Source organism: Pavona decussata, unplaced genomic scaffold, assembly GCF_977016875.1.
Source record: "Pavona decussata unplaced genomic scaffold, jaPavDecu1.1 SCAFFOLD_102, whole genome shotgun sequence".
NCBI classification, from domain to species: Eukaryota; Metazoa; Cnidaria; class Anthozoa; order Scleractinia; family Agariciidae; genus Pavona; species Pavona decussata.
Window position 1 is genome coordinate 4,367,127 of NW_028145517.1, and position 18,137 is coordinate 4,385,263.

Here is an 18,137-nt window from a genome sequence, read left to right on the forward strand (position 1 = left end):
TCTTCTCCACTTGGTAACCACTCCAACCAAAATGTCTGCCTGTAAACTAAACGTTTTAAAGTTGTTTCGGCTTCTAGGATCTTCTTCCCTTCATGTAAACAGCCCTTAAGTTAGTTTTTGACTCTGAGAACCAAAAGTGTAGAAACACATACAGTCTTGTGTTTTTTGTTCCAATTGGAAATGAGCGAATGCAAATGGTTTCTCAAAACTGGTAGAACTGGAGATATTCTGATGGCTTTCCTTGTTGCAACAAATGTTGCGAAATTTTCCCAACTAGGATCGTAATCAGTGAACTCGGCATTCATAAGTTACATAAGTTTTCTTCTTCCGCAGGAAATACCGCTCACAGAACGCTTCAAATGTGTTTGCTGAACTGGATGAGGAGGCTGTGACCGGGGTGGACTGTGACGGAATGGTTTTTGATCCAAACAACTTCAAAGCCGTGCGCGAGGTGAGTCACGTGGTCTTCCCAGAAGTCTTTCTTTGAGCACCAAAAAGTACGGGTTTGTGATGATACAGTTGTCTTGAGAAAGACCAAGATAAATTTTTCTTTATCCCTTTATCAAATTGTTGAAAATATGTATGACTAACAACTGTGCTGCGTGCTGCAAGAAATGGGTCAAAAAAGGCTATGGTTTAGGGTTTTCTTTTTTTCAGATTTTGAGCCAAAACTACACCACCTCTTAAACTTAATCGAATATAAAATGCTTCCAAATCACAACGAGGATGATATCAAATGGTTTTCCCAAAAGTGGAACATGCTATAATCCGTTTCAACTGACACTACTAGGAAAAATGGAAGAACTTGAAAAAAATTGGCCAATTATTTCAAATTGCCATCCATTTCCAGCCTCGCATCCCGGCCACCCACATTTAAACACACTTACTTCAGTAAAGTTTCCGAAAACTTGGATAGGAACTCTTAACAAAAGGTAGACCACTACTTTTACGTTTATGACATTAACGTAAGTGTGACTTTCGCTGTTCAATGTGTTACTAAAAACCACTGAATCCGACAAGACATTTAACAAAGGCGAAACCTTCATCCGCGCCTTATTAATGGCATTTTCCGTTCGTCAAATTGTAGAGATTGATTGAAAACGGAAGCGAACCATTAAAACACAAGATTATAATATTATACTTCTGTCAATCACCATGTATTCTCACTTAGAGCCGAATAATTTCGTTTTAAATGGTTATGCGCGACACGAAGATACCGCGGCCGTTGTGTGGTGTTCACAGTTCTTTACTATGTATTCTCTCCAACAGGTTCAACTGAGTCAGGAGGCTATTCACATCCTGTCCTTAAGTCCCGGATCCAGAACAGAAGAGCAGCTCCAAACGGTAAGCCCAAGAGAATTCAAACATTAAATAACTGGGCCCTGATATCCTGCAGTTGCATTGTTTCTTAGGGTTGGGAACATTGTTCTGTTGTTCGTTCTTTTGTTCAGTTCGACCAACCATGACGTTGCAAACAGTGCAGGTCGTCCCGGACTGACAATGCGTAATTGACAACTTGATATAGCAGGAATATGAAGAATGAATTTGTTTTTTCTTGTTTTCCTCCCAAGGCCCTGGTTGCGCTAAAGACCAGTGTGGCTGCTTTTGGAGAGTATCCTCTGAAAATGCAGAAGCGGCTTGTATCTGTAGGCTGGTATGAAAGGTAAACAACAGTCACATGTTTTTGTAACATTCCTATTTCCGAACGTCAAAAGACTCAGCACAGTGGTAAGATATGAAACAAGAAATTTTAATGATATAACGCCCGCTCTTCAGGATTGGCTTCTTCGCCTTTTATGATCACGAGTTTGATGTCACAATATAGCAAAAGACAACTTTGTGTCTACTTAACCTGACATAAATGAACACTTGAGAGAGTTTGGAAGAATTTTAAACGCCGTTTAACTCCACCCGTGTGGCTTCGTTGTACGTAATTCTGTATGACTATCGATCTTTTAAGGAGTTAAAGCTCCCTCTCAGGTTAAACTTCGAGGGCACAAAACGGCCATTTTCAGGCGCACAATTTAAATTTTTTAACGAAAAGGCGTACAAACGTTAACTGAGAGATTTTCACGCATACAAGAGAACAGCGATCTTCCTGTTGTCACGTGATGAGACAATCAACAGTACTTGTGCATGAAACTATTTTCAAGACTATTCCGCTTCAAAACAATGAGAGCTTGAGTTTATTTACTTGTTACAGACTTTTATAACGCTGCTGGTCTCGTTTCAGGTTTGAGGCCAAGAGAGTGATTATAAGGCAGGGACACAAGGCCGAAAACTTTTATTTCATTCTTTCAGGTTCAGGTAAACAACATCACACGGTTAATTTCAGAACAACGAATAACATGCAGGCGTTGCCTTATAAATCTTTCAGTACGAGAATTCGTCAGGTGCGCAGAGGATCATGGGGCGTATTACCGTCGGGGACTCTAGTGGAACAGTCTTAGAACGCAGTATGCTTTCAAACTGAAAATAGACTTTCCTCATAACTTACGTACTTTTCGCAGTTGTTTAAGTTACGTACATAACTGAGATAGTTTCTCGTTTATTTATTCTTTCTTCTCTCCGGTTTAATTATACGTATTTCACTATTAGATATATTTAACTTGAATCAATTCACCTCTATAGATATTTTACGAATTCACCAAATGACCAGCTCCCAGTTGGCTTGATAGCTCAGTTGGTAGAGCATTTTACCGGTATCGTAGAGGTCATAGGTTCGAATCCCGTTCAAGCCTGAATTTTTTTCAGGCTTTCTTTTCTTAACGGCTCAACTTGCGTACATAGCTGTGGCGGTCCCAATTATTCAATTATTCAACTTATCAACTTATCAACGTATGGTCCAGTGACGCTGAACAAAACGATTAAAGAAGAATGGTTATTTTGTGGAGTAGATTTCAAAGCAGCACCAATGTCGTGAAAGGGAGCAGGAACACAAGTCGTTAAAGAAGAAACATTTACTTTGTTAACAGTTGGGATTAGTGTTATAAAATAATTGAATGCGATTGTTTTATTTTGCAGCGGTCGTTACACTGCTGGTGAACGATGCTACTACCAAAGAGCAAAGAAACACAACTGTTGCTGTGTTGGGCAAAGGAAGCAGTTTTGGGGTATGGATATTGATGCCGTTCTTTGCAATCTTTGGATTAAATAGTTTCTCTAGCTGGCGGTTTAACGTTTGTAGGATTATTACAACGGTTCTTAACTGTGTGTCAAACCAAAGTAATCACTCTGGCCAATCACAGTAGACGCAAAGAACAAAATGAACCAATCAGCTGAATTCAAAGCAAATGCATGTCACCGGTGCTAAGCGCGGGAAAATGTGTGGGAGCAAGTCACGCTTGCTGTTAGTTTTGTTTCTCATTGGTTGAGAAAGGGACGTGAGTTTTTTAACCAATCACACTGCGTAGTAAAGCAAAACCGCGAATTACTTTCAATGCTCAACTGCAAAAGTGCTAGTTCATTAATCCCAGAAAAATGACTTTCCATTTCGGGAAAATGACTCCCATTTCAGGCTTCTGTCACGGTAACTGGCAGAAATGTCTGATCATCTCTGGAAATGTCAGAAAAAGACAGCCATGTGGAAATTACTGACTAAGTGTGCCGATGTCTAACTCGTACGTAGATTTTACATTTCTGAACAGGAACTCCGAGTGTATTTCTAAAAAAAAGTCCAAAATATCTTAACAAATGTGATTATTACACGCCAGTGAAATTAAAAATATACAAGAACGCCGGAGAACGATTTTGTTTGTTGTGTTGTGGATGAATCAGAATGTTTATCATTGCTATTTTTACACCTCGCAGGAACTGGCCTTGCTTCACCATAAAACACGAAGTGCAACAGTTTTGTGCAAGGACGAGGTGTCTCTCTTAGCTGTTTGTAGGGAGGTAGGCCAAGCAGAATAATCAATACAATTATAGTAAAATCTCTTCCGGGAAGACCATATAAGCGTGTCTTTATGGAAACCCATCACATATTTGGCTGAATTTCGAGCATGGACCGCCCACCCCTCGCAGACTTCCGAAGAGTGTTTCCCGTACCTGTTTTTGAGCAATGACAGTTTATTGAAATGAATTAAAAGTTACAAGAGCAAACTGCAGATAACAAATCATATTAACAAATAATGCAAACAAATGAACGAAAAAGGAAGAAAAAGAGAAGAAGCCGAGCCAAACTATGATATTTACACTACAAAAAATGTAAGCAGGTGCCGTCCAAGAGGTAGTCGTTGCATCTTTCATTATCTTCTGCTATTAGGACAATTTTCAGTGAGTAGCTTTTGTTCCAGTTTTGTATTGAACCCAATCAACCCCTCCCCCTCCTCCTCCATACTTCAGCAGAGAGATTCGTTACATTTTTAATGTTTCTTTGTCCTTCTCTCCTCTTTCTTCTTCTGTTGTAGGATTTTCGAGATATTTTTATGAGTTATGAGGATGGAAGAGAGCCAGAACATATTCGATTTCTAAGGTAATCTTGATTATCATCCACTGTTACTTTACTTTGCCCTTAGTCACAAGAAGTCAGATTTCTGCACACTACACAGCCCCGCTTATGTGCACATGCACAGCCATTTCACTTGGGTAGTGGTAGCCATGAACAGCTGTTTCGACCTTACTAGGCCTCAACAGCAGGAAGGATGATCAGTGAAAACGTTGATGCAAGGGTTGTAGCTGCTGGCCGAGAGCTAAGCACCTGTAATTTTTTTCTTTCCACAGAAGTGTACCATACTTAAAGGATCTTCCATTGGATGATTTAACGACCAAACACGACGTTTGCATATTTCATTACTTCAGGTAACGTGATAAACCAATAAGTTGTTTTTACAACTGAAATGTACAAAAAGGGTTAAAACAGTTATGTTACAGTAGCTTCTGGTACCTAAAGCACTTAAGAATTTCGACCCCAGCCTACAGCGCAGTCTGATAAGCCGGTGGATTTTACAACAACCCTGAGTCCTCAGGCTCTTTAGCCAGCGGTTGGTCACCTGGAGAGACTTAGGGGAAAACAAAAATACTTTAAAAATTTGATGGCCTTCCTGTTAAAGGCTCTTGCTTTCACTAGAATTTTTTACCGCAGGGGTTTCTGTGGTGAAAAATTCCAATACCCCAGAGATTCTCCTGAACTCTGGGTACGAGATTGGCTACAGCGCTAAGTACTACCATAAGCAGACAAGGAGCCTTAACTACTTTCCCATGATTTTGATAAATAGGACGGGCTTTCTTTCTCAATCTTCCAAAATTTCAACATCTTAGATTTCTATTGATGGTTTGCATGTGACGTCATAGCGGCCATGTTGGTGGACAGGAACAATGAGATTTTTCTCCTCTGAGAGTTAACTGCCATTTTTATGCAAACTTTGTGAACAAATTTTCTTTTGTTTTGTCCACCAACATGGCGGCAATGCAAACCACCTATACCACCGCCGATTAGCCATATAAATCGCTTTCATTCTCACGTAAACAGTGTCCATTTTATTTATCTAATCTATTGATTTATTTATGTTTTGGTAGGCGAGGCGTGGTAATAGTAAAAGAGAGCAAAACAAAATGGATTTACGTTGTAAAAACGGTAAGTTATTATTACAAAGAAATGCATTTAGAATTACTTAACATTTATCTGTTAATTATCTTATCCACAGCTGGAAGAATGCCTAATTGTCGGTCACTTAATCTAGCAAGAAAACAGTACGATCGCACCATAAAAATATAAGACTCAAACTAATTGCCAACAAAATTTCTTCCACTGTCTCACACGGACCGATCCTTTTATCTCAGCCGATTCTAATTGGAGGGATATCCAAGATCTTATCTTGGTTGATTTGCTTCCCTGCATCCTCCCACTATCATGAAAAATCCACCTATTCTCATACAACTAGTGTAACTCGTCTCGTTATCGATTTTTTTCTAGGGTTCTTGTCGAGTTCTAACTCACTTATCGAAAAAAACAGCAAAGTTGAACCGGTCGGCGGTTGAACAGGAGAAAACAAAAGCAGTTCTTCCCGTGATTCCCGTCGATGAAGCAGACAGGAGGAGAGCGCTATATACAGGTACTTTGTCATTATTCTGTTTCCCTGCAGAAAATCAACAACCCAGCAGCGGAGAGAGAATTCCCTACAGAAATACTGGCCGAGTTGTTCGAAAGCCGATTAACGCTAATCTACGATTAAAAGTTAATAGAGGTTTTCATCTCGCACTTTAGTGGTTTTAAAGCCTAATTTCAAGCTAAGGTAAAGAAAAGTCTAAGTGAAAACTGAGGGTCAAGAATCTTTTGGAAGCATCTTTACCGATCAAAGTTCACATTAATCCAGGATTAGCTTAATCGGCTTTCGAGCAACTGGGCCCCGGTTTCCTCAAAACTTTCTCCCTCTGAAAAGGCAATGGTCAGAAAGGAAGGTAGAGAGGAAATTATTGAAATTAACCCAATCAGTCAGTTCTGATCAAATAGACCAATTTCGATATATTAAATATCTAGCCTAGCTACAAGGCTTAGGGGAATAAAACAAAAGAAATTACATTGACACTCAGAGATGAATAATTAATTTCTTTTGTTTTATTTCCCCAAGCCTCGTAGCCCGGGCCTCGTAGCCAAGCTAGAATTTTAATATATCGAAATTGGTCTATTACCAATTGTGGTGAATTGCATGGTAATTTAAATTCGGTAAAGGATATGAACCCTGGTTTGAATGTGTAAAGAATTTTGTTGATTAATTTTCTAGAGGTTTGCTCTTGGGCTGGCGATTATGTTTTTTACCACAATTGTTTCCAATCTCGCAATCTGATTGGCTAATTTTCCGTTATCGATAAGAGTCTAGACAACGCTGCTCGCGTCAATTGTGATAAAAAAACAAATTGACTGTGGTTTAGCGTTGTCTGCACTCTTATCTATAACAATATTCGTTATCATAGTGGTCAAAATTTGTTATGGACTCACTCGGCTACGCCTGGTGAGTCCACAACATTTTGACCACTGTGATGACGAATATCGTTGTCGATACAAAAGAGTGCAGACAACGCTAAACCATATTCGATTTGTTAAATTCCTAACCAACGTTTCTAAAGAGCTAAAGTCCTCGGCTATATATCCCATAAGTACACATTACTGCGCAAACGCCGGGTATTAAGTAAGAATTTTCGAGGTTCAGCCTTTATAGCTTTAATATTGTGAACATTTCGATTAACTTGTAAAAAAGGAGCCATTAGCAATACTGTTCAATCCTTTAAAGATAAATCGATAAAAAAACCGTTCATTTTACAACAAAGCAGTATTACATGCCAACTACAATTTAATGAAAATTAAATGAAAACCTGGAAGTCGTCTTTGTTCGTTCAGAAATTATATTACAAATTGTAGTAAGTGTTTTCAGTTCAGCGCGGAACAGTCCACACGGGCCAGGTTTTTTCGATGTCTCCATGGAACAAAGCAAGATAATATTTCCAGTAATGGTCTTACAGCACTCCTTGAACTAAAAAGTAAAGTAAAATGGACAGGTTAATGAAGAAAAATTTCACTTTTGATCAAAACCTCACTAAAGCAGCCTCTTATAACACGCACCTCTTATGGCGTTGCCCGTTCCGAAGTTCATAAAGGGACTGGGCCCTAGTTTATACATTGTTCAAGTTGCGTCATATGAAGAAATGAACGCCATCGCCAGAAAGATCTCATAAAAATTAGTAAGTTTACCAAATTTAATTATGTTTCATCAGATAGTATCCAGGCTGTGACCTGTCAAAGATCGCCCAAATTCCACAGAAATGTCCCTAATTCGGAGATGACGTCCCCCCAAATCCACGCAAAGTCTGTTCAGTAATAGATCACAGATGACGTCAAAATGAACGTTTCGAAACGTCCTGCGTTAGCTCGGCAGTTGACCGGAGATTTTCAAACTGCCAGTTCACCTCCTGTGTCAGGCTAACGCTCGCTAACCTACGTTTATTCATCGCAAAAAGGAACTTGAAGTCATAGTCGATAGATTCCCTACACTTAAGCACCCGAAAAGATCCTTTCTACGACGCCGGAAGCAGGTTTTCAAGCTCGAATACATATACATGTACTGAATTTACTAACAGTAACGATAAACTAACAATACTATTTTATACAGTAGAACTCCGACAACTCCGCTTTGCAACCATCACGTTTATAAGACGACCTCGCTATTACGACCATTGCTTGTGGTCCAATGAAAAACCTCAGTCCCTTTTTCTTATCTGAAAATCCTGTTGATCCGACCACCGCTACACAGCTCGGCGGTATGGCTAGTACGCATGCGCACAGGCAAAACACGCGGGCAGTGTAAGCTTGGACAACTGCTTCGGCCTTGTTAGGCCTCATCAGCATGGCATAGCCATCAATACAGAGCCACCGATTTTAGTGCCAGCTCCACACTATCAATGTGGAAGATGTTCGCTGGAAATGTAGAACAGTCTTGGCAATGCGTGTGGAAATGTGGATCGCGTGTGACAACAACACTGTTTTTTGTGCTTTGTTTATGTATGACTATTACTCTAATAGATTGCCCTTAATTTTTTTACGATTTTTTTTAAGAGTATCAACAAAGTGCATCAATATCAAACAAGAGTGGCATGTAAGATCTCATACTATCTGCCTAAAGCGAGGACCAACTATGGCAAATTTAACATTCGTTTTTTTGGAGCGAAAGTTTGGAATTCCATTGAAGAGTCATTAAAATTCAAGAGTCGTACCTGTTTCAAAGTCCTCTTAAAAGAATCGCTTATCTCGAACTACTGACTGGCTCATTGATGTACTTTATTTTCCAGTTTTTGCGTGTGCACTTCCCCTTGTTTATTTTTATTTTTGGGTGTGCGTGTGTGTGTGAATGGTAAATCGTGTTCTTGGTTCTATTTTAAAGTAGGGTATTTGCAAATTTTTCCGCTTGGCCCAGCCACTTAGCTCGATTAGCTTGCTATTGCTAAGTGGCTGTGCCCTCTTCTTTAGTAATTTTTCTTTCTTGTATTAATGTAACACTGTATAATTTCTGGGCACGAATAAAGATTGTTGTTGTTGTTGTTGTTGTTGTTGTATATTCGATATAAATAATGGAATGGAATAGGCACACTATATACAGCTGTAGAGTAGGCTCTCCCTACCCTACCAAGACGTTAATTGAGACTTCACAAATCTCACCACTGCATTTAACCGCTTATGTCAGTCATGTAGGATGGATTTTGGTGGAGTTATGGGAATGGCAACAGCTTCGTCATCTGAACTCCTGGAATTTTTCATAAAAAGTAACGAATCTCAAACACAACCAAATCATCACTTTGACATTATAATTCGAAAAACAAAAATGTTATGTTGCTATCATGTAAAGGCTCGTTTTAACGGTTTCAGCATTTGCCCAACATTCGTTCAACAAAAGTTGAACGGATGTTGGGAAAATGTTGGATGAGCGGAGTGTTCACACGGTTTCAACGCCATTCAACATTTTCAAGAACAAAAGAAATGTTGAAGCGATGTTGAATGAAAGTTTAAACCAATTTAAATTTGATTCAACACACTTTCAACAAGCTTTCAGCATTTTTTTGCACTTTCAACAATGTTGAACGACCTGTTCAAACGCCCCCGATATTTGGTTCAACAAAGTGTTGAACGGATGTTGAAGCAAATGTTGAGACCATTTAAACGGGCCTTAAATGGGATTTTGACTCCTACATCGATCATTTTTACTGTAGCTTCATTGTCTCTGTTTTGTCCTTTGTACCTTTACAGCCGCTGGTGATCGAGTTAGACCCGTCGTGTGGTCTCCAGACTTCAAACGACCCAAGACTGAGCCTTCGTTAACTTCACAGAAAAATCGAGACTTGACACTGCCGGCTTTGGTCGGTGAGCCTGAGAAATTTAAGGTAAATACCATTCACAGTTTTGAAAAGAGAAATAGGGAACTTAAGCAACGACGGCGACGGCAACGACGATGCCGAAATGAGCAAAAAAGTCGCTCTGGACGTGCGTTTTACATTTTGGTGCATTTCTTTCCCGTCCTCTGCAAAACAACAACGAGAAATGGCCAAATTCAAGGTTTTGTGGAGAACGTGAGCAAACGATGGTGAATTTTTCATTCTCTGTCTAAACTTGAACGCCACTCCTACCAATTTGGCCACTGCGTAGTTCGCCGTTTTTGTACAAGTTAAACGAGTTGAAATAGTCGCGAAGTAGCACAAATAAAATGAAGTTATATTTTCAAGTGATGTTTTCGTTGGCGTTGCCGTCGTCACTGCTTAAGGACGGTGCCTGCTATTGTTACTGCGCATACGTTCTGCGCATCTCGGGATAGTCGGGTTTCTGGGTGGTGCCTACTATAACAGGGTTATTTTTGCGCGGTTTAAAACTATGCAGAGAAACTCTTGGTATTTAAAAAGAAAAAATGGGGTAACTGTGCATTTTTCAGAGATAATAAAGCTTCAATTTGATAAAAAAAATGCCATGCTTTGCTTTGTATTTTCGCACTTTTTAGAATTATTGTTTCTTAATTATCTCTTAAAAAATGCGTGGTTACCCCCAGTTTTCTTTTTGGTTTCCAATAGCCCTTGCTGAAGATCTGCTTTTCCCGCATAGCAACAAACTGCGAAAAATAGTCCTTAAGTTCCGCAATAACCTACAAGCGGCCTTTTAGGGTATCATCATACGGGAAAATTGACCACTCTCGAGAGAGATAAGCTTTTGTCATTTTTGCATAGATATCAATTAAACCTCCCTTTGCAGAAAATTTCAGCAAAAAATTTACATGTACTTTCTATGCAAATTGCTGGACCAAAGAAGGTTCTGAACGTCAATTATCTCTAATTACTCTTATTAAGAATTGGTTCATGCTCAGCGTGCGTATATCGAATTATGGATGCACTTGGGAAGTTTGGAGAGCACTCAAGAAGCTACAGCCTCGGCTACGCCTCGAGCAACTCTTACGCTTCTCTCGTGATCTTCTGATTCATCTGAAATTGTCAATGAACATTTGCTTCTTTGAATTAGTTTGTACAAACTAAAACTAAGCGACGGAAACCCGAGTTTGTCTGCAAGTTGCACACGCCATTCTATGGACACACAGCCGTGCGTATGTAAAGAAATGTACCATGATGACGCAAATAGGAATAAGATAGGGAAGCACGCACACTACGTTATAATTAATTGTGTATCTTGCAAGGCGAGGCGACATAGCGCAACATTGCACAGTAATTTCGCTTGATTGGAGGTTGAAAGCCAACATATTTAGACCTTTTCCTTCCAAAACATAGCTTAAAATTCATTTAATATGGTAACCGAATGTTATCGCCCAATAAATTCTCAAGGACGAGAAATATATCGGGAGAGAAGGCTTGTATGGAGTGCTAGCGATAAAGTTGCTGTTCGTGCGAAAAATCGAATATTCTAATGACGTAAGTTGGCCCTTCCCTCTATCAAGCCTGATTAATTACCCGACACCTTTGCGGTTTAATCCAATCAACTGACCTTAAAAATGTCTTTGCTCTTTTCCTTTTCTCGAATTTAAATTTTCAAGAAATCGAAAGTTTTAAGTTCGCGTCTAGCAAGTTTTTAAACCGTTTTTGCTCAAATTTAGCGAGTGTGCATGGGTGTTGCTAGGCGCTGCGATAGTTTGAAACCAAACTATCTTTCAAAAGTTATAAGCGATTGAAGAAAGAGACGGATTTCTTTTTCAAACTTAAAAGCTTAACACTGCTTAAACCTACAGAAAGCAAACCAGGTCAGATCGAAATTACAAGACACCGTTTATGGGACGAAGGTGTTAACAATTCGACGCGATGCTCGTCTTCCTCTCCAGATCATTAAGGACCTTACGAAAACACGACAGCGACAACAATGATAATGCAAAAATCAAAAAACAAAAAACAAAAGGCTTAATGAGCATAGCAATGGCTCTGCAAGTGAGTTGAAAGATTAGCACGTTTCTTTGACGTCTTCTGCCAAACAGCGAAGTGAAATGACCAAACTCAAAGTTTTACGGAGACGTGGGCACGAGGAGGTGAATTTTTCTTTTCCTTTCTGGCCTTGAACGCCTTTGCTACTAATGATGTCCCCGGGTAATTCGTTCGCATTGTTCAAGTTGAACGGCCGGTTGCGTTGCCGTCGTGCATTCCTAAGGTCCCTATTTTCGACTGGAGCGGAAGTCGTTTTTGTTTAATACGGATGTTGGTTTGGAAATTACTCACTATATCCTATATTAAATCAATATTTTCCTTCGAAATTGATAACGTTGTGGTCATCAGTTACCTTTACGCTATCAGAATATGTACAGCTTGTTATAGATTTTACAAGACGCCAATGGATAGTGACACTAGAAACACGTAGTTGTCGGTTGGGGTATCACGACACCTTAAAATCAGTCACTTTCAAAATGGAGCAATTCTGCAGATATGACTAAAACAGTCATATTGGTCGAGGGATGGGCGAAGAATCATCTATATTGAACGCAAGAATACTACTACTACTGCTGCTGCTGCTAATAATAGTAATAATAATAATAATAATAATAATAATAATAATAACAATATTAATAATAATAATAATAATAATAATAATAATAATAATAATAATAATAATAACAATAATCGTAATAATAATAATAATAATAATAATAATAGTAATAATAATACATAGTTTTAGCATTTAATTACTAGGATTTTTATGATTAGAAGTTCGGAGGTTAATTGTAAATTTGTAATTTTGTGATTGGCTACGGCTGGCCGCCCAATCATTGTTTAGGTAATCTGGGCATCCAGAAGTTTTTACTGCCATTTTATAATAATAATGATAATAATAGTAATAATATTAATAATAATAATAACAATAATAATAATAATAATAACAATAACAATAACAATAACAATAATAATAACAATCATCATCATCATCATCATCAACATCAACAACAAAATTATCATACAAGTTACTTCGTCCTGTCGAATTTTAAACAATTCACTTCTTTAATTAGCTGATTTATTGCAATTTTTGCCTGTTTTTTACCGAGGTTTTTACATCGGTCGCAACTGAATTAAGGCTTCGTAAATTAATGTACTTTTTTAACCACTTAATCCACAGAAAACAGCACGAAACGTTGCTTTCGCGGCAAGGATGAGCGTTTTTCCTAGAGAAGGTAAAGTTGGTGGCTTTGTCTGAAAAATTATTGAAATATTTTAGGAGTTGAAATTTCCAAACTCCAGCTGATTTCCCTCTGTGTTTATTACGCAGCCAGGGAAAAAGAACAGCATCGGGAAAAGATTGAAAGATTGCATAAACGAATTAGTAATGCGGGCCAAGTCCGAAATAAAATGGCTCCGGTAAGTAACAATAACAATTTTATTTAATATACTTATATCTTTTACAGGAATACATAGCCCTTATATAGCAGAGCAAATCGAGGCGGGCTGTGTAAAGTCTAAGTTCATGTAGTAAAAATAATTGTTACAACATGAATAAAATTAGAATATATTAGTAAATATAAATAAGTAGAAAAGTACACGCATTCGTTCTTTTAAGCAACTAGATAAGAGAAAATTAAACAAGTAGAATATACATGATTATACATATACATATATACGCATATATAATAAGAGGGGAAAACAAGAACAAGAAGAAAAGCAAATATAAAGTTTATTAACAATAGTTAGTGATTTTGAAGATTATCATCCTCATCATCAAGCACCGAAAGTAGAAATTGATGAATTTTGTACTTAAAAAGTCTCTTCCTAACAACCGACAAACTAAATAGATTGTCGAAGTACAAAGTACCAAAGTCCCTGTTCCACCACCGAGATTTCATTTAATTTTCACTTCATCTAAATCTGGTTTTAGGTCATTCTCCTATTCAGCGGCCAAACTTTTTAATAGTCTTAGTCCAGCAATCAAGACCTCAAATAACATTCGTGCCTTCACCACCAATAATTGGTTGGAGTCAAGATATTAATGTAAAATGTATTTGAAACCTGTTTTCATTATGAATTTATATATTTTAGTTGATTCATTGTAACTGCATGTATAACGTAGTTATTTTCTAATATTAGAGTGATTTTACTTGACCCGTGAAACAGAGAAAAACAACTAGTACCAAATAGCTACAAGTAAACAAAAGAAGACAATGGAATTAGTACAAAACAGCGCGTAGTATCCTACTACTTATTTCACGGGTTAAGTAAAATCACTCTATAACGTAGTAGTTTCTGATGTTGTTTATTGTAAAATATCTCCACAGCTTCAAGGTAAATAAGTGTTAACTTTTTGAATTCTGTGCTTAATAAAGTTTTATTATTATTATTATTATTATTATTATTATTATTATTCACTTATACCAATGGACGCAATTTATTATTGTGCACATAAGTTTCTTGTTTAGAAACAAAACAGCAATGAAGTGAAAGAGACTAACCTAGCCTCGAACCACCGACCTTCCGATCTCCCTACCTTCATCGACAGTCCAACACGCTAACCACTGCGCATGCACAGCCAATCCCTAGGGAGGCTAAACATGTGGTTTAGGTGGGGCTAGAAACAGTGCAACGAGATATCTACGACGTCATATTCATGAAGTAAGGGTGATATTTATTTTACCCTGCCATTGTGATTTCAGGGCGATAAAAGTGGGAACGGCACGCCAGATACGGATCAGAGGGGTGAACAAGTAGTGGTACAGATTGAGCTCCTTAAACCTAAGGATCAGTTCGTAAGTTTTCCTGTGCTAACCTTTTGCTAACAACTGTTATACATCAGTAAAGTCAATTGATAACATCATCTTGATCAGGAAAAACCTCATTTACATATGCGACTACAAAACTAGTTTCGTCGGAAGACCTCGTCAGTTGGTCGCCATGTTCGTTTTGAATTTGAAACTACTTTATGTAACAATATGCGAAACATAACAATATGCGAAAAATAACCCAATAATAATAACTGTCAGAAGTGGATTATATCACAGAACTGCGAAACCACCAAAAAATTCTACAGTTTAAGACAATGAAACACATTTTTTTCCCCTGTCCAGGAACTGTTGCCTAGACATTGTCCGCAGCAGGTTTTGAACAAATTGTAAACTGAAAAGTTATTCTATAAAATAGACATAATAATAATATTCATATTCATAGTTTTAGTGTCGAGAGCTTTAGATTGTCTATTAGATTTTTATCTTTTATCGCCAATTTTTTTTTAACTCAGCAACTTTCATTTGAGTTCCTTCAGATCGCATAGGTTATGCTGCGTGCACTATGTGGTTCTATTTTAGCATCCATACGTTTATCATCTGCACATAATAATAACAATAGCCGTTAGTTTTTCTCATTGTAACTCTGGCCGTGAAGAAGACTAGTTGTCCTAGTTGAAATATTGGCCCAAATAAATTGCCCTTTGCCGCAGTGTCAGCCCTGCAATCAGTTTGGTTTATTTACACGTAAAGTGACGTCTGGCACGTGCATTTCTACTACAAGAGATCCGGCAACGGAACGTATTCAGAACAGTTTATTTTGCGTCGTTTGGTCCCCTGCATCCAAACGTTTCGAAAAATAACCCTAGTTCACACTGTAGTTCACACTACAGGCTCGCTAAATTCAGTGTTTTTTATTTTCTTTCTCTTTAGGGACTCTCAATGATACTCTTCGACAACCCTGCTGTAAAATGTCACTTGGTATGTATAGAAATATTTTCTCTTTTTTATACAGCTTAATTGGGTTGAAAAAGAAAAGAAAAAGTTATGAACCCTAGAGGGTAGGTGCGAACGGGACACGAGTGCCAATGGGAGGCACCGCCCTGCACCGAAGCAAATCGCTCATGAATTTGCACTTTTGAATTCCGATTGCAAATTCAACATTTATACAATTTCAGAACGTTTTTATTTTCAATTAACGGGTCTTTGTTGTGTATTTGTAGGTGAGCAATGGCGCCGAGTGCGTGCTGTTAAAGAAAAGTTGGTTTCTTCAACATGCAAATGAAGCTACGCTTCGAAAACTTAGAAATCAGGTGAGCGTCATTATTTTGTGGCGGTCCATTTTAGCGTTCCTGTTGTGACCGGCAAAATTCCGTGAACTCAGTCTGTAGAAGGGGAACAAGACTTGAATACTAGGCCAAGCCTCTTTTGGAGCTAGAAGAGAAGCAATTGCAGTAAAATGTATTTTCTCTATCAGCACTAAGTTAGAACCTTCAGCAACGTGACCTGGAAAGCGCAAAGAGAGAAGTACGAAAGATCATAACCTGCTCCGCAGGCAGATCTAATAATGGCTTATGTACCATGGCCGCTAAGCCAATCAAACCCCTGGAATTACATTATACAACGATCCAGTTTTTAATAATACAATACCTACTTCTTTGATCCTCTCCCCTTGCGGGGCTTTTCAGGGATATTGAAACAAACCGCTCATAAACAAATATTTCAACTTGAACTCAACATGGTTACGGAATCCCAACTGACAGAAGGCAGACCAGCTGACTATTTACAAGTCAGCCGAGGAGTTGAACTCGGGGCTACCGAGAAGAACTCGACGAAAAACTCGAGCTAGCGGTTAGAGCGGGACTTGAACCCGGGACACCTAACCACTTGACCACGCTGCCCCTTCGATCCTGCTGAGAAAGTAAGGAACTGCGAGACAGCCGTGGATGGCGGAGGCTTGGAGATAGAATGAAGGGGGAAAAGGGTCTTGTTTTTTCTTTTGAGTTACGACAAACGGCGGTAATTTCACCTAAAAACATTAAGGTAGATTTGAGATCGTTTCTAATCCTAATGCCCCATTTAAATACCATGCAGTGCAGCTACTTCTTTGCAAACGGACAATCTCTTGCACCCGTGTATAACTACCCCGACTAGCTAGTTATTTTCGTTATTTATGTTTCTTGTTCCAGATTCCTCCATACCCAAGTCAAGCTAAGCTGGAACAGAAAATGCAAGACCAAGCTAACTGGGACTCGTTTAAAACACAAACGATAAACACTCTTCTCGATACGCTTCACTTATAGTATACGTCTATATAACAGCGAGAATTAGTTCAAAAAATTTATTCGGTTCTGTGCAAATCTTTGGCCTGCGACAGGCCCTGGAGAACTGAAGGACACGCGCGAAGAGACTCGCGAGGGATTCGCGCTTGTACCTCATCCGTCCCTAACATCGCAGACTACTCAGTTCGTCGCGGCAGTGAGTTACACTACATCCGAGCGTTTGTTTGAAGACAACAGCCAAGGACACTGACTCAGATCAGTTTCGTCTGTCATAGGCTTTGCGCAAATAGTCTTATTAAAATGAACTTGCTGCTAATTTTTTTTTAACAAATGAATGAATGAAAAGAGGAAGAAGCAGTTATTGTTAGCTTTCTGTATTTATTACTCTAGATTAGTTAAGTCTAGATTATTTATTAGTTTATATTCGTTTCGAAATGTGAACTTTCACGTCTACATATTGTATATATAGAACAACTATTTTCAAGTTTAGAGAATCAAGTTTTTTAAATCTATTTTTATACTAATTTAATCTCGAAGACATAGGTTCTGTAAGCACCTATTCCTATTTAAGCCAATAAAAGGCACATTTTGACAAAAAGGAGTCTTTTTGCTAACCTATATGTGTAGGAAGCCGGCTCGATAACTTTACATTGGTCCATCTTAAAGGGATTTCTAAACCGATAACTTTACTTTTAGTCCAAAAGAATTACAGAATTTACATTTTCATGTTCATTTTTTTTCTCCTCTTTATCATTAACAGGGCTGGGAAGGCAAATTATCGTAGCCCTTGCTGTTAGTTTTGCACTGGTTATATTTTGTGTGTGCTAGCTAGAGCATGAAAACCCGGACTGATTCCCGACCAAACGAAATGACTGTTCACACCCTTTTCCTGTCCATCTTACCATCTAAAATCATATTAAGAACAGTATTAGGAATATTTCCTTTTCCAGACTTTTAGGGTCAGTTGTTAAAAGACAGTTTAGATGGTGTTTAACGAAACCACTCTCTAAACCATTTTCAATTTTGCCAACAGTCAAATCTAAACACTGGCTGCTGCTGACGGTAACAAGAAGGCTTCAATCCCAGACTAGAGAACTATTTATCTACTTAAAATAAACCACTTATAAACAGATTTGGAGGCACACTGATTGTCTTAAGCCGCGGCCTAAGTTACGTTAGACTCTGTTTAAAT

General features: G+C 38.4%; 1 protein-coding gene and 1 long non-coding RNA gene across 4 annotated transcripts in view; one reads left to right on the forward strand and one right to left on the reverse strand.

Moving 5' to 3' along the window:
- Positions 1–17,560, forward strand: part of LOC146471757 (uncharacterized) — a 32,911-nt gene extending 15,351 nt beyond the window's left edge. For all 3 annotated transcript variants that reach the window (XM_085120287.1, XM_085120288.1, XM_085120286.1), the window contains 17 exons: positions 334–451; positions 1,270–1,344; positions 1,572–1,663; positions 2,234–2,307; positions 3,025–3,113; positions 3,811–3,894; positions 4,410–4,474; positions 4,723–4,800; positions 5,518–5,575; positions 5,915–6,053; positions 9,734–9,867; positions 13,073–13,127; positions 13,223–13,311; positions 14,598–14,690; positions 15,597–15,644; positions 15,887–15,976; positions 16,853–17,560. In XM_085120287.1, the coding sequence (XP_084976413.1) occupies positions 334–451; positions 1,270–1,344; positions 1,572–1,663; positions 2,234–2,307; positions 3,025–3,113; positions 3,811–3,894; positions 4,410–4,474; positions 4,723–4,800; positions 5,518–5,575; positions 5,915–6,053; positions 9,734–9,867; positions 13,073–13,127; positions 13,223–13,311; positions 14,598–14,690; positions 15,597–15,644; positions 15,887–15,976; positions 16,853–16,966 (1,495 nt within the window). In that variant the 3' untranslated portion in view covers positions 16,967–17,560. The remainder of the gene's footprint in view (positions 1–333; positions 452–1,269; positions 1,345–1,571; positions 1,664–2,233; positions 2,308–3,024; positions 3,114–3,810; positions 3,895–4,409; positions 4,475–4,722; positions 4,801–5,517; positions 5,576–5,914; positions 6,054–9,733; positions 9,868–13,072; positions 13,128–13,222; positions 13,312–14,597; positions 14,691–15,596; positions 15,645–15,886; positions 15,977–16,852) is intronic.
- The window catches only part of LOC146471755 (uncharacterized), a 108,946-nt gene that overhangs the window by 27,947 nt on the left and 62,862 nt on the right, over positions 1–18,137 (reverse strand). The gene's annotated exons all lie outside the window — the stretch shown is intronic.